Raw genomic sequence first — 17,849 nt, forward strand, 5'->3', positions numbered from 1 at the left:
GTCGCTAACGTTAGACAAATTCTCGTAAAACCGAATACAACTATTGTATGGAAGTTAGTTTATTAAGAAACCGGAGATTATTTTTCAAGAAAACCAAATTTGATATTTGATTACTTATAGCAGCTGACAGATGTAATCATGGGAGTTTCTTTCGAGGAAACAAAATCTTATTCACCCTAACCTTCCATCTCTAATTCCGTCTGCCTCTTCTCCTTATTCCCTTCACTTGTAACACACAAATCTCAACCTCTCCTCACTCATACTCTCCATATGTCCGCACCATTTCAGCACACCCTCTTCCGTTCTCTCAACCATACTCTTCTTACCGCACCTCTCTCTTACCCTATCCTTACCTCCTCGCTCTACCCTCCTCACACATAACCACAAACATTCAACACCTTTACAGTGAAACAAAGATACTCCCAATAAAGAACCGCCCCAACATGTTTAGTACTTAAATCTGCGCAGTAACACTAAACATCATTTCAAAATATCTTAAGACCCTTCGTGCCCACGATGTAACTACCATAAAGACACCGAACTCATAATTCAATTGTCCTTCACTCTCTGTACACAGATGTGCACACTACAAAAATTTGTGATCTGTGGTCCCCAGCGGTGGAATTGGCAAGCTTCCTGGGTGCTGTAGGAACCTCATAAAGATTAAATGGAGTTCTGGAGCAGGAGATATGTATGCATGAGGAATAAAGTTCAAATGCTACCGACTAGCCATGTGTTTCTTCATTACCAGACGAGTTATCTAAGCCTGGACAAGTTTCCCTATTTCATCTTTAGTCCTAAATCTTACCAGAACACCACACACATACCTCATATGACTCATTCTTATCTCAAAATGACCATCAATGGTAATATTTCCACAGCCCATGAGTTGATTTATACATGTATAAATACGTGTAGGGTCAAATTGTCCATAACCATACTATTATCAATTACAGCTACGGACGTCAGGACTAAAATGCTACATAATAATCCATTCTTATTTTACACGATCGTATTTCAGACGGTCAGCATAATGGTGGAACGTACCTTGACATAAAGGCATCAGTCTTAACCAGTGTTCTCTAATCTTTTGGCATAGGTGGGCCTCACTGAGGGGTGACATGTGTGCTGACAGCAACACCTGGAAATATATAAAATATAATCGACAAATTACCGAGAGTAGATATTAGAAATATATTTCAATGTATGAATTTAAAAGTACACTTATTATAATCACTCATTGTGTCATGAAACAGATGATGAATATTGCTAAAAATATCAAAATTGAAAATATATGTACTTCATGAACATGTGAAGCATCTTATTTTCTCACTTGCATACCATTATAATGATGATAGAACAATGAAATTCAATATCATAAAAGCAAATATGATGACACGAAGATACCCAATCAACACAAATATAAAAACTTCAACATGAAAAGAGATATTACAGTTGAATTTGGGAAATCTAATATGAAATAACTCCAGCTAATGTAGAAATTAGTTTTGAAATGAAGAATAATACTATGTATTATGAAACCAAAAATATGGTCAAAGTTAAAAATCATCGGCTCATAAACACAAACGTATAATGGGCAAACTTCAGACTATTTAGCTTATTCATATCATGAAACAAAAAATTATCAGAACTCACTTCAAATGTGTTTGTTACCTAGAAATGAAAACATTTAATAAAGCAGAGTTTGATATATTTAGCTAACACTATAATAACTGGAAAATACAGAAGAACAGGCTTTCTAATATATGTGTAGGTAATACGATGCTATGAGCTGCATTTTGCAAGAGAATGTCAGGTCCATTGTCTGTAACACACAGCATTATAATGTTAAGCAAATGTTAATCATTAAGTCTTGACCTAACCTTTGATTTCACCAGTTGCACCCTTGAAAACCTTTCTTCACAGTTGTATGTCTCAGCCTGTGACTGGACCTACAGCAAATCTATATCTGGTAACATTCAACAGCTGGATACAATAATAAATGGAATCATGTTTGATGAAACATTAATTTGCATTTCCAGATAGAGGTAATTTCTTTACCATAAAGCTTATATCATTGTTTTAAAAAGATGGTGAATATGACAGGGTAAATGACAGAAACAGATATATATATATATATATATATATATATATATATATATATATATATATATATATATATATATATATATATATATATATATACACTTTTTTTCCTTTCAGAGAAACTAAAATTGTTCATCATCAAGTGTAAGGAGGTGGAGGGCGCACGCCCCTCCATTGCATATGTTCCTGAGCACTGGAAATTTGCCAAACGATGAATGAGTAAAACTGAATTAATCACATAAGAACAAACAGATAGAATCGGAGTGAAAAGTGGAAAATGAGAGAGTGGAAAGTACCATAGTTTCGTATTGAGCTTATTCGTGCTCCCACCTTGCCGATGGCGACGAGATCTACGATAACCGTTACCTGAAGGAATTTTTTTGAGGAATGTATTTCAACGAAATATACATGTATGACATCATGAGTAGATGTGAATATGACTAGTACCCTAATAAGAGGGATCATCCGTATTCCATTACTTCAGGAGGCGGATCTTATCCAGGTTAGGGGGTAACTTATCCCAGGACGTCAACCCCAACCCACCCCATTAGCAATCTATTTTGTTACGTGGGCCGTCACGTGGTACAGGGAGCACCTGGGTGTTCAGAATGCCATAAGGGAAGGATAAAGCAACCTAATCTCAGTCATGCACCACTGAACACAGGGACAGTTCCAGGTTAAAGCGGAACAGTGGTGTGTGGATCACCTTGAGAACAATAAGGTGGCTCTATAAACTAGAAGGCCCACAGACCAAATTACATTTCATCTTTTTTTCGCAGATTAATAGAGGCATATTTCACGAGGGTGAAATTTATAAGGTACACCCAGTCATCATAAATGGGACGGTCAGATCTCAGGAGACGATCCTTTACATACATAATACTTGCGTTGAAAGCCAGTGTTACTGTTCACGTCAACAGCGTGGATTGATGTACAACCAATTCTTATGTGAATTACCAATGCGTTATTTGGAGCCTAACGTGCCTTCTCGTAATGGCCACTAATGAGCTTAACGCCAAGGAAATATAGCTTAAATGTGGCCTCGTTTCTAGCATGGAGCTCATCTGTTATCTCTCGGTACGATAGGCTTCCTGGCTATAGTGAGGCCATAGGACGTCATCATGCAGAACAGTGTCACACAGTGCTGTTTCCTTTTACCAAAACCTAGACTTTTTAAGCAACAATATGAATGTTCAATTGTGATGATAATTAACACATAACAAGAAGACATACATGGCAAGTAATTGGTATATGGCAGATACGTCCGGTCTGCCTGCTCTGAGGAAACATAACCTGACCTTGTAATGCCATGGCCCAGCAGGCCTGCCAACCCAAGGGTGTCTGTACAGTATGGTGGACGTTTAGTTGATATTCGGGTGCAGGCACCTCAGCGTATTGTGTCTGGAGTCACTCTCCTCTTGAAAGTTTCTCCCAGCCATTTCAGTCCTGAACCTGGTCCTCCTATCGAACTGGTTGAGCCTGGTACAGAATTGGAAGTCTTGAATCGAATAGACGACACAGTTGTCACATGAAGAAGAAGAGGGTCAAGGAGGAAATGCAATATACCCCAGCTACAGCCAAGAGGTGCAGCACCTGATGTGGCTGACGGTACCAAGATACACTGATTGGTACAGCTGAAGTTCTTGAAAACCAGCCTGCGAGGTGGAAGCGGAGCTTGGACAACTGATTTCTGTATAAAGTGCAGAAAATTCGATAAGACGCCTGCATAAGCTAGATGTTAAACTATAGGTAACTGAAAATGTGACGAAGGAAAAGTTGGAAGAGAACATTCATCGTACTTGGACCACGAAAAATGAGGTCACTGGAAAAGAAAAGAATATGGGAGTGACCAAATAGAATTACTTTCGTATTCCTGGCTGTCCCTCCTTCAAGTTGGGACACTTTACCTACAAGTCAACTTTCTGTGGGACCTGATGGCATAAGGGGCACAGAGCTTCGCAGTGTGGCTGTCCCACCAAGTGTGGCTTTTGTAATGAAAGCCATGATTCAAATTTATGTTGAGATATGTCTGAATAAGGAGGAGAGGATTCCTCCAAAGTGTCAACTGTGAAGTGACTCAACCCTTGATCACTCGCATGCTGCAAGAGACCAGAGTGGGACCATCTCGACACTACCACCAACAACAGAAGTCACTATCACAACACCGTGACAAGGTCATTTAGGATACAAATACAATTATTGCCAATTATCACATTGAAAATTTAATTTCTATAGGGAGAATGGTAGCGGTAAGTTGTTAGCAAAAGGAAACTCCCACCGCAGCAACGGCTGTAAGAGATGCTTGGTGTTCCCTGATACCTAACCTGACGCAACACATTCACGAGATTTTACAAACAAGATCCACTGACAAAGCGACCTCATCAGGGATGAAGATAGGACAAACATCCTGAGGATTAAGAAAAGACAGAGGGCAAGATAAACAGTATAATATACGAAATTTCATACAGCGGATGAGAGGGATTAGGTAAGGTTAAGTGAAGACAGAGCTGACATTAAACACTGTCGCAACACAGATTTTTTGGTATACGTGGACGAAGAAGGGACCTTGCCAGGTTGAGGGGATGCGACGATTCTACACCAGGGAGGAAGAAGAGGAAAGCATTGGAAGCAGCCCATTCAGTAGGTAAAGTGTTAACGCCAGATCGTGAAGATTATTTACTCGGGTGAAAACGGCGGCAGGAATGGTGCCAGTCACCAGCAGACGTCTTTCCTTTTATCCACCAGTTCTAACTATATGCTCGTGTAGCTGCCAGGATGCATTATTGTTCTGATGTTGTCCAAGCTGTGAACAAAAAACCGGCTTTTGCTTCCAGCTTTCCTTGTTACCTTTTCCCCATAACTGTCTAACTCGTTTGGCGTTAGATGGCAATGGGAGGTATATTGGTCTTGTGCCATCCATGCTGAACCTGGTTCTTCATTCTTTGAGGGTGTGTGATCCAGGAGAGGATATGCTGCATTTCTTCACTTGTGGTTGATTCGACATCTGGTGTGTGTTGTTGCCTACCAGTAACCCTCTGCATGATGATCCGACTGGGCACATCCTCCACCATTGACTCACTTGTAGTGTACCATAGTGGGAACTCTTTGTCAATGTGGCGTCTCGTGTGTTCCACCCATGTGACCACACCATCGGTCAGTTTATATGAGATATCTTGATCATGGCTTTACGGTTTGTTTCCAGTGGCCAAATTACCTGCAGCGTGTGTGGTGTGGTCTTGAACGCCACAATACTGTCTGTTGACTTCATTCCTGTGAGGAACTCTGACTCTGGTTTCTCGGTCGCAGGACCACTTCTGTTCATCGTGCATCTCATTCATGTGTACACACACACTGGGCAGAACACACGGGTTGACAGTACATTCATGTGTACACACACACTGGGCAGAACAAATGGATTGACAGTACATTCATGTGTACCCACACACTGGGCAGAACACATGGATTGACAGTACATTCATGTGTACCCACACACTGGGCTGAACACACGGATTGACAGTACATTCATGAGTGTCATCTATGAAGATATACAGGTCCTAGAAATGTCAAGGCAAGTGAGTCCCTCAACTCAACGTGTCTTGCATAGACCTTTCAATTTCGTTGTGCTACCTTCAGAATCCTTCTTCTTTTAAAGTATCCACTTCTCTCTCTCTATGGAGAAATTATATATATAAATGATTATGGGTAGACTATCTTGCTAGATAATGCGATGCAGAGATTCAGTTTGTGGTGGTTGGAACAACAACCGTGATTCTGCCTAACTCCTTCATCCCCTGTTGACATGACACTAGCTTCTTCTTCACCAGGAGGGACGTATCACAGGGAGGGGGCAACTTACTCGAGTTGTACAATATACAATAAACTCGATAATGATAATTAAAACATAAAAATATCTAATACCTTTCATCTCAAAAAAATGTGTATCTATGCATATTAACCTGTAATAGTGATTCAAACTAGTTGCTAATGAAACAATCTTGGTATAACTACCTGATATAACGTTTAAAATAAGGAATTTTTTTGTGCTTGCAAAAGCTTACTGGTTTGTTTCAACGAGCAAAACTTCCTTGATAAATGCTATCAGCAAATTTGTTATAAAAAATAAATTTTTCATGCAAAACCGGTCGCTGCTCTCATAATAAACATCCCTATACAACACCTGTATTTTTAAGAATAACTGAATTTAACATCTAATACAATAAATGCTAAGTTCTCTATGATACAATATGTCCTTGCATACCACTCATTTCGAGCTTTTCATCACTGATTTGGCGAGTTCATGTCGCTCCGCCCCTCTTGGTAAATCAAATCAAATATCTTAATTCTAAATCTGACCCAATCCACAAATCTGAAATACATTGACAGAATCTTTGTTAGTGTACTTGTCGGTCAAATCATCTGCATTTAGGCGCAAAGCTTATATAGCTTCATCTAATCCATTTATTTGCCAATTTGGATGTTTTCATCCACAGTCCCTTGGTAATGCGAGCGTACATTCTTTCAGTCTGTGTCAGCAACGGCCTACTGTGCTCTCCAATGATCTGTACGATTTCATTTTGCACTGTTTTTGATGTGCAAGTAGAATTCTTGGCATGCAAAAGGTGCTCTTGAAGCAGACTGTTACCTTCAGCCATCAGATCTAATGACGCCTAGTTGTTTTTGTCCATTTTGAAGTATATCAATCCCTGTGGCCTCGCACGAGATATTCTGTTAACCACAGAGGAGCATCTTTTGCAGTACACTTAAAATTGTGTAAATTTTTCTCGCACAAGTCTCTTTTTATTGAGGAAACCATGTAGGACACTGATTTTTTTTTTCTTCTCAATTTGACGAAATGTAACCCATTTCAACCGCACCCCTACAAGCAAGTTTTCCATTAGCCTTGCCCAAACTTGTGAATGGTTTCGTTAATAGTTTTGTTCTGTTTATGGAAATCCGTAAGTGGAGATAATTAATTGTTTACAGGATTCATTAGGGATTACAGTACTGTATACATTACTTGTATATCTTTAATCAGGATAGCCCATCTCGGGACCCAGTACTCACGAATCAACAGCACAGAGGCGGCGAGGAATACTAGAGGCGAGCTGGGGATGGTGCTGCCTTCATCTTCCACCCCTAAGAGTAATGAGGGACAACCAAAATGAATTATATATAGGTTCTTTAAAGTCTGAAACTAATGATATATTAATAAACAATTGTGGGTGGGGAGGAAAGGGGTATCATTTTTAAACGATATTTGTCCATCCCTTGTATTCAAGTATCTAGTCCATAATCTTTCTTTTCAAAGGCACTAGATGATTACAATATTTCATTTTATCTGTTTGGTTGATAACTTTCTTCGGAATTCTTATATTCCTTTTTCTAGTAGATTTCTAAACTTATTCCATTGTTCGTGGACATTATAGTTACCTGGAATGACGCACTGTGTCAATAAGCAGAACCAGAGCATGTGGAGTTGCCGAGGTAAACTTTGGAATAGTCCGGGGGCTTGGTTGTGCATAGGACGTTCTGAGTTTGGTGCACCATTAACGAAAAGGAGAATGTCAGTGTTCAAATGAGGCCGGTGCTCACCTGTTCCTAACTCTACCGAGCTAAAGCAGAAGTAATTGTTTATGAGATTATTTCTATAATGCATCTAAACTAGTTTATAAAAAAGACTATTTCTGTTATACACGATCTAAAATTTTACAAGATTTATTCATCAACTTATTCATATGTATTATGTATAACTCATCCTAATACAATTGAGTTCACCAACAACTGCGTGCGTTCAGACCCGTTGTATTCATGTATTACAATCGTTAACACGTGTTATAGTACTGTAAGACTTGTTAAGTTTGTATGGTATTATACAGGATTGATAGAGTATAAGTTGCACAAAACAGAATACAAGAAAGGTGAGCCGCGCTTGATTGTATATTAATAATTTCAAGTATTTTCATTCAAGATGCAGATGTTGGAGCAAGGATTAACGTTTGTTAAGTTCTATTTATGAAGGGAAGTTGAGGATATCAGAAAGCAAAGATCTGGTAAAAAGTCAAGTATACCATGGCTATCACTTTGGATATTGAGTGATTTTCTTCTGCTGTGGTTGTAGTGTTGGGTACAAAAACAGTTGTAGAGCATGATTTAAATTGTCATATTACTCGTATTTAGCTTAGGTTTTGAGTATTTAATAGTTTATATATGGTTATAGAATACTTGAGGAAAACTAACCATTCTTACTAAATGATAATGGAAAAAGGCGATGGTGGTTGGCCAGGAAAACTGTTAGAACGCTTTACTTTTATTGGCAATAATAAAAAAGTTCCTATATTTTTGTTATAGGCAATATAATACAAGCTACAGAGAATTTTGACCAATTCTTGTAGGGTCTTCGTCATGACGCTGGATGTCAACAAACAGACGACGCAGTCAACCACCATGTTAGTCCCAGTAGCAGACGAATAATATGTTAGAATATTTCTTCAATCATTTCGGCTGCTAGGTGGGGTTATAATTGGTTCACTTGGTAATTTTACAAGTGTATTAGTTAATTCAACATTTGTTAACCCCATATTTTCCTTGCCTTATTTAATATCTTTCAGTAAGATATGCCTTCATATCATTCTCCATAAGTTATTGTATTTTCTAAACTTAACATTATCCTCTTGCATCTTCCAGCATCATGTATCACATGTAATATGAACCAATATGTGCTGGTAGCCCTTTCGGTTTTCAGATGAAAGTTGGTGGTCTTCCGGAGGTTTCATTTTACCGTAGGTTCTAACATTAATCTATTTATCTCTGACACCTGTTCCCTATGGAAACTTTCTCTGATGGTTGGCTACGGCCAAAGTCTGCACAAGTCGTGAACTCCAGTACCGCTTCTTATCCTGTAGTGCCTCACCCATAACAGGCCACTGGCAGAGGGTAACTCCTGGCCAGTATTTGCATAGGCTCCCACCTAATGTTGCTACTGACTACTTCTACCTAATGCTCCTGCCTGCTTTTCCTACCTACTACCTCTACTTAATGTTCCTACCAGCTACTTCTACCAAAGTTTTTAGTGTTTTTTTTAACAATGTAGGTGGCACTCATGGGGGCAAACATTTTCGCTCAAAATTGATATCAGATTTTAGACAATACAGTTGATATTGTATACACTGAGGTTATAAGGTAAGATTATAATTTTGCTCCTCATTGTGTGTCTCTCATACCTACCTAACCCCACTCCTGCATGTAGCCTGATGTGTGTCTCTCATGCCTACCTCACTCCACTCCTTTACATAGCTTCCTGTGTGCAATTTCTCTATTTTTGGATGCTGCCACACCACTCTACTGGCCTTTGGCATTCCCAAAGGGGCTTTGGATGCCACTATGCCCCTGGAATGGCATGTAGCGCCGCCAAAGGGGATTTACATTAAATCTTCAATTATGTAAATCTCACCTGTGTCCCGCTATAAAATTTTGAAATACTAGAAATGAACCTCAGAATACTTTGATCATGTTTATAATGACAAAATCCTCCAGCCTTTCATGGAAACTCCCACATAATGAATATCATTATCCTTAGATACTGAGTGGTTTTGTTCTGCAGTGCAAGTTCAGTGTTTAAAGAATACGCTAAGAGTTGTAAAGCATGGTTTTGAGTTCTGAAAAATATCAAATAATAGTATAAGTGTTATACATATATATGGAAATTAAGGGGTTGATTTATGTAAGATTAGGTAATATATGAAAAAATCAACAGAATTTGTGAAAGCTTCACCAGATTTCCCTTGCAGTCGAGATAAGTGTTGATGTTCAATATTCTGCAAGAAATGTGCTATTTATACCCATAATTGAATATATCACAACTGCTGATGGATGGCAACATACAGACCAAATGATCATTTATTTCCCTGCAGTCATTTGTATCAGAAGTACAGCATTTTTAATGTTTGCACATCTTGTATTTTTCACATGTTTTTACATTGTGGCAGAACATTGAGGTATTCAGATGTACAGGGATGAAAATAAGAAACTGTATATTCTACTATCACATGGCATAATCATATATAGTACCAGTTTATGTTAGATATATATGAATATGCATGTAGATATATATATAGATATGTTTTCTTTTAGCTACATAAATCATATATAGATGTTGTGCTATTTAATACCCTCAAGCTGTATAAACCACAAATAGCCACAGAGGTAGACAAAAGTTTCTCTTCACTGAGTTGTATCTCTCAAGGTCCTACAAAATGAGAGCCAAAGATATGAGAGTTGTTGGCATCTGGGAGTACCAAGATGAAGTATGACTAAGCATACAGCTCACAGAAGTTGCTCTTTACTTATCCATGTTATGAGGTTGATTTTATTGTTTTACTGCATTAGCAAATGTTATATGTTACACCTTACAAATACATTCAGTAATAAACTGATTATCCTCTGATATATCATTGTATGCCAGAAATTTGGAATGATAGGCTAAAATGCCTATATATGTCAGTTATCCATTTTTGCGCTTTTTATTTTGTCCGTTTTTATTAAGTTTGAAGTTGGATTTTTATCTGTGGGCAAGTTGCAGTTGTTGAATAATCCTCTGATATTATAAGCATGTTTTACAACCTTTTATAAGGATATATAACCCAGAAGGGTTGGAGGGCTGATTTTTGTAAGCAGCGCTGCATGTAGTGTTTGTTTATATTCAATCAGCTAAGTAGGCAATGAGTGATTAGGCACACAATTCTCATTTTGTTTAATCCCTGTGTTTTGATCTTGATATTATTGATTTATATGTCAATGATTTGTTAACTACAATACTACAGGGAATGTATATGTTGTTCTTTATTTTCTCTTTTATGGCGATATCACCCAGAGATTAGAGCACAAGCTGAAAACAGTTTTTATATGTTCATGACTATGAATTTCAAATTGTTTCACTCTTCCCATACCAATCATGAGTATCTAGAGAAAAATCTACACCTGATGCAGAAATTTTGAGTCATTTTAGCAGTGTCTGATAGTGGAAGTGAGTTTGTGGACATGATACTGATTATGATATACATTTGGGAGATGCAGATTTGACTCTCTTTCATCATCCAGCTCATCTACACTAATTCCTTTACATAAATGACATAAGATTAAGAATGCCTAAGGCCAAAACCTTCTAGATTTTAGACTGCACTTGACAAATAAGAAACATTTAATATTAAGGTAGAGGTATATGTTGTAGATTTAGGATGTCAGCCATTTTTTTCATTAAGTTTTGATATACCAGTGAATAATTCATAATGTAGATGCTCTGTGGAAGGTATTAAGAATATATGGTGTGGGAGGCAAGTTGTTAGAAGCAGTGAAAAGTTTTTATCGAGGATGTAAGGCATGTGTATGTGTAGGAAGAGAGGAAAGTGATTGGTTCTCAGTGAATGTAGGTTTGCGGCAGGGGTGTGTGATGTCTCCATGGTTGTTTAATTTGTTTATGGATGGGGTTGTTAGGGAGGTGAATGCAAGAGTTTTGGAAAGAGGGGCAAGTATGAAGTCTGTTGGGGATGAGAGAGCTTGGGAAGTGAGTCAGTTGTTGTTCGCTGATGATACAGCGCTGGTGGCTGATTCATGTGAGAAACTGCAGAAGCTGGTGACTGAGTTTGGTAAAGTGTGTGAAAGAAGAAAGTTGAGTAAATGTGAATAAGAGCAAGGTTATTAGGTACAGTAGGGTTGAGGGTCAATTCAATTGGGAGGTGAGTTTGAATGGAGAAAAACTGGAGGAAGTGAAGTGTTTTAGATATCTGGGAGTGGATCTGGCAGTGGATGGAACCATGGAAGCGGAAGTGGATCATAGGGTGGGGGAGGGGGCGAAAATTCTGGGAGCCTTGAAGAATGTGTGGAAGTCGAGAACATTATCTTGGAAAGCAAAAATGGGTATGTTTGAAGGAATAGTGGTTCCAACAATGTTGTATGGTTGCGAGGTGTGGACTATGGATAGAGTTGTGCGCAGGAGGATGGATGTGCTGGAAATGAGATGTTTGAGGACAATGTGTGGTGTGAGGTGGTTTGATCGAGTAAGTAACGTAAGGGTAAGAGAGATGTGTGGAAATAAAAAGAGAGAGCAGAAGAGGGTGTTTTGAAATGGTTTGGTCACATGGAGAGAATGAGTGAGGAAAGATTGACCAAGAGGATATATGTGTTGGAGGTGGAGGGAACGAGGAGAAGAGGGAGACCAAATTGGAGGTGGAAAGATGGAGTGAAAAAGATTTTGTGTGATCGGGGCCTGAACATGCAGGAGGGTGAAAGGAGGGCAAAGAATAGAGTGAATTGGAGCGATGTGGTATACCGGGGTTGACGTGCTGTCAGTGGATTGAATCAAGGCATGTGTATGGGGGTGGGTTGGGCCATTTCTTTCGTCTGTTTCCTTGCGCTACCTCGCAAACGCGGAAGACCGGCAAAAAAAAAAAAAAAAAAAAAAGATAATACAGTGTTTTGTATTGTAATTTTCATAGTTCATCCTGAAGACAAAAATCATGGCAAAATAACGACTTTTATTTGTCACTTGTCCAAGTGCAATTGATATTCAACTTTAATTTTTGCAGAATGAATTATGATTCAAGCTATTTCTTCACCCAGCAAGCACTAAAGAACTGACCTCCCAACTCTAGTTGTAAACTCCAACACACCAGACTTACATTCCCGAGACAGACACGAGTGACACTCTCCTGCTTATGCTCTTGATATCACCCATCACTACAAACTCTGTTTCATCATATTCCAAGATCCTTCATGCTTACGATGCAACAGCCATAAAGAAGACACCATGCACTTACTACTCAGTTGCCTTACACTCTCAGCACATAGACGCACACACAACACAACACTTTAAGACCTGTGGTCCTAAACAGGGGCTGTAGCGGGCTTCCTAAGTGTTAACTGTGAACTTTAACTATGAACATGGAGGATATGTTTCCAGTAATAATTTCTGTTAAAGCTTATTATTTTATGTGCAATATATGTAACTATATATTACAGGTTGAGTATCCCTTATCTGAAATGCCTGGGACTAAAAGTATTTCAGATTTTGGATTTTAGAATATTTGCATACACATAATGAGATATCTTTACCTAGATTTTAGGATTATGGGTTTATTGATATTCCACATTTATTAGTTCAGAAAGCAACTAAGGTCAGTTAATTTGTTGCTTAGAATAAGTTCCAGATGATTTTTTTTTTAGATTTTTTCCATATCTTGATAGAGATATTTTAGCCTTTTACTTATGTATTTTCATCCCAGTATTTACAGTTCATTGAGATTTTTTCTTTTTTTTGAAAGGAATGGGTTTTACAATTCAGGATTCTGAACTTTGTGTATATATTGTCTTTTTATGAAGGTTATTGTGTGATGTTCTTACCAAGCTTATCAACGCTTGCTCGTACTGCAGCCATAGGAGGCTTCGTGGTAATTGGTAGTTCATTCTACTTCAAGTCACGTATTCAGCAAGGTATTAAGCAATCAGAATATTTCAAGGAAAGCTTAAGAATTCTGCGATCACATAGAGGTAAGAATGGTATGCACTGACTTGTATGTGTTTTTGAGAACTTACAGTATTGCGCAAAGGTATTAGATTTCATGTTTGCAGTCTTTCCTTAAAGTAGCACTTCAAAAATGTAGCCAATATGATATTGCAAGAGGCATTTTACCTTATGGCATCCTCTTCCCATTTGCTGACTTTAAATATTAATATTCTACATGTATAGGTAGGTGCACTGGATGGCCTGTCATGCGCTCTCTAGTGCAAGACAAGGTAACAGTGGTGTATCCCTTTTCTTGTTTTTTATTTTGTAGAACTTCTCTTTTCTTACTGGTACCATTTTATACCAAAGTTGTTATATGTGTTTCACATTTTATTTCTGCAAATAAAAGCTGCTTTGTCGTATAAGTTTTAGTCACCCAGAGTGTAAAATTCTTCTTCTAGAATGCCTATCATTGTGTTTGCTTTAATTTCTTCAAAAAATTGGGTCATGAAATTAACATATCCATTAAAATGCAATATACATGCTACATTACATTAAACTGCAGTATACTGAATATCTCTTCTAACTGACAGCAATTTTTAAAGACTTTCATTCTGTTCTTATTGACTTTGTGTAATTTAAAACTATATTCATTTATGTGACATTACCTGATTATTTATATAAAATATATAATGATCTTATTCTTACTTAATTGGATTTTTTTATTATATGCAGTTTAACCGTTTACCAACTAAAATGAAGGGTTTGAATTCAGTAAAATAAATTTTTCCTGTATTGGTTGTTGACATGAACTTTGTTCTTTTACCCTGTGATAATGTTAAAACTCCTGCCATGAGAGTTACAGCTTACACAGAGTCCCAGCATTCTCTACTCTTCATTATTTATTTCTATTCCTAGTTTTTGCTTTTGAGTACTTACATATAATCTAAGTGGCTAAATGCATAGAGTAGTTAATTTCATGCAAGCTTAGATTTATTGATGTATGATAACTTTAACTTTTTTTGGACTCCTGTGGGTTCAGGGCTATGCTACAGTTGACAATAAGGAAGTGATGGACTTCTTTGGAGTAAGAAATTCTTTAATGAGACTGTACTCCTTTTTGTTGTTGTATTTCTCGAGAAAGGGGTGACTATTTTTGATTGGATAGTAAGGATTTTCCGTGCTTAAAGGTGAGGTGCCTGAGGACAAGCAGTGTCTGTCCTTGTAATGCCTTTATATTTTATTCATCTTGCTCCTCTGAGATAGGAAAGTTAAAGTGTTTCCTAGTGAAGAAACTTTTTTTTGTAATACTCAGTATGCTATCCAAATTAGACAGATATTAGAGACAGTACCTTTAGAAATCTGAACTAATTTGTGTTGAAGGTGCAGATAATGCAATCTGGTAACTTTTTTTTAGGAAATAGACATGTGATTTTACATGTTGGTATTTTTTTTTCATTACTTTGGATACTGCTAGGAAACTTTGAAAAGTAAAGAGAGCTTGTGACTTGAAATTTATTGTAATAGGAAATGACCCTTTCCATCAAATGATATTTTGCACCTACATTTTTTCTTTTCATCTGACAGACACTTAGTGTTGCTTTGTACATCATTGTTATTGCTGTAATTTGTCTGTCTGTCTATCATTTGGCAGAATAAGTTATACTTTAGCCTTCAGGTCACAACTTGAAAACTGTAAGTCACATACTCGTTGAACTTTATGCAGCTGTTTTACAGCATCTGAATGAGTAGCATAATGCACATACCTTTAGTCTGGATTTGCCTGAGTTGTATCGATTTTAAGAAGGTTTAAGAATGGTTAACATTTTGCTTAACCCTCCCCAAAGAAACTTTATACTTTTTTTCCCCAATACTTAAAGAATTGAATGGTATAAGACCCAAAACTAGTTTTATGTCACTAATAAAAAGATTTAGCGTGGAAATTATCTTGGTTTATACTAAGGAAAATTCCCCTTTTTGCTGTGCAACTTTGTACAGACGGTTTTGGTATATTTCAAACATTGTCTCCACTTATTTTACTTTGATAGCTTGCTGCACCATAGTCAACACAAGTGTTCCATAGAAGACCCTTATAGTTTAAATTTCAAGTTGCATATGAAAAAGGGTTAACCTTAGTTCACTCCTAATAACTGTGCTGTGTTGCTGGCAGTACAAATGTTTCATAGAACACCCTTCTAGTCTGTACCCTTTGTAGTAGCTGTAACTGTATAAAAGTTCATTGCTGTTATCAGCTACAGACAAGTTAATCTTGAGGGTAAATCCTTTTCCCAATCACATTGCAGGTATTGCTTACTTACTTGGAGAACCAATAAGGGATGGAAACCTTGATCTTGGTGATAATGTAAATAATTTTTGCACTGGAAAAGAGGCACAGTTTCAGGTAAGGCTTCCAGAGTTATTCATTTATAGCTTTGTTTTGTGTAAAGAGACAGCTTACTTAGAAGCCTTCATATAATATGATGTTTTAAAAGATTTAACTGTGCACTAGTGAAGTGAAATGATACTCTGATTTTGTTGCTTGTGTATCATAGTATGGAATTTGGGTATCACTTTGTTGTTATTGTCCTTTGTTGATCCATTGTTGGGAGTCTCTTTATAACTTGCAACCTAATTTTTGTCAAGACTTTAAAAAGTCTAATTGGATTCTCATGAAACTTAATACATTTGTTTCCATGGATCTAAGGATTAAATGGCATAAGACCTGTGATTCTAGTTTTGATTTTGACAGAGTGATGCCCTTTATAGAGTGGTTTAATCTAGACCTTGACACATAACTTGAAGAAAAGTCCACAATTGGTCATGGAGCATAATACAGATTATTTTTCATATTTGCCAAACAATATTTCAAAAAAAAATTTTTTTCACTCCTAATAGCAGTTCTGCATCATACAACTCAAGTTTTCCATGAAACACCCTTATAATGTTATCTATTATTTGAGTTGTAAGATAATCTATTATTTGAGTTGTAAGATAATATTGAATTCCAGGTTCCAGTTACAGGAGCTAAGAAGTCTGGTACTTTGTATTTATGGGCATCACGTCCTGAATATAGTGACAAATGGAATGTGGATAGATTGGAATTAGGGCTTACGGATGATCCTGGGAGGAGGGTGCTTCTTCGAGATTCCCCAAAACTTCATGTTGATAATGAAACAGGTAAAAAAATTTTCTGTGAATACAGTAGAATTGATTGTCTGTTGTTAAAAATGATTTTTATTGATATAGCAGCAGATTACTGCCTATGTATTGTGCTCTGTGACTATCCTGTGGATTATTGTAAAAAAAAAAAAGGATACAGAATGGACAAAAGGATCAGGAAGAGGGTCACAGTGATAGAATATTTACTAAATTACATCAAAAGTGAACTATTTCTCTATGTCTTTACCTATCATCATCACTCTATTCCCATTCCAGTGGGATTAATCAAGTATACACAGTCTCTGCATCATCACTGCATTTTTTCTTTGCATCATCAACCCATGTGTGGTGTCTTAAAATGAAATATGAACTTCCATACTTATGAAGCACTTCTCACTAAATTTATTCACTTGAGACACTAAGTTAATTCTTCATTTGAAATGAAGGTTTCCATTCATAACGCTTTCATATACAAAATGCTTCCAGTCGGCAAATTAACAAAACTTTTGAAGTATCTTGGACAAAATATAGATATGAAAGAAATGCTTCTTCTTCTTGTGTCACAGAATTGATTAATTTTACTAGATATTTTCCTTGTGTATATACATATATACACATGTACATGTTCATACTTGGTGCCTTTATTCATTCCTGTTGCCACCCCACCACACATGAAATAGCACCCCCCCGTGAGGTAGTACTGGGAAAGGACAAAAGGCCACATTCGTTCACACTCAGTCTGTAGCTGTCAGGTGTAATGCACCGAAACTGCAGCTCCCTTTCCACATTTAGGCCCCACAAAACTTTCCATGGTTTACCCCAAACACTTCACATCCCCTGGTTCAATTCATTGACAGCATGTCGACCCTGGTATGCCACATCGTTCCAGTTCACTCTATTCCTTGCACGCCTTTCACCCTCCTGTATGTTCAGGCCCCAATTGCTCAAAATCTTTTTCACTCCATCCTTCCACCTATAATTTAGTCTCCCACTTCTCCTTGTTCCCTCCACCTTTCCTCTTTGTCAATCTTTCCTCACTCATTCTCTTCATGTGACCAAACCATTTTGATACACCCTCTTCTGCTCT

The 17,849-nt window shown here is 37.4% G+C and overlaps 1 protein-coding gene across 6 annotated transcripts in view; it reads left to right on the top strand.

Moving 5' to 3' along the window:
• The first annotated feature begins 7,882 nt into the window (after window positions 1–7,882).
• The window catches only part of LOC139754680 (uncharacterized), a 54,383-nt gene continuing 44,416 nt past the window's right edge, over window positions 7,883–17,849 (top strand). The window contains exons 1-3 of one of the 6 annotated variants that reach the window (XM_071672232.1): window positions 7,883–8,024; window positions 13,480–13,647; window positions 15,907–16,004. In XM_071672232.1, the coding sequence (XP_071528333.1) occupies window positions 13,491–13,647; window positions 15,907–16,004 (255 nt within the window). In that variant the 5' untranslated portion in view covers window positions 7,883–8,024; window positions 13,480–13,490. The other 5 variants (XM_071672231.1, XM_071672233.1, XM_071672236.1 and 2 more) reach the window with 5 other exon arrangements.

This window comes from Panulirus ornatus, chromosome 17 (genome assembly GCF_036320965.1).
Source record: "Panulirus ornatus isolate Po-2019 chromosome 17, ASM3632096v1, whole genome shotgun sequence".
In the NCBI taxonomy this organism is placed as follows: domain Eukaryota; kingdom Metazoa; phylum Arthropoda; class Malacostraca; order Decapoda; family Palinuridae; genus Panulirus; species Panulirus ornatus.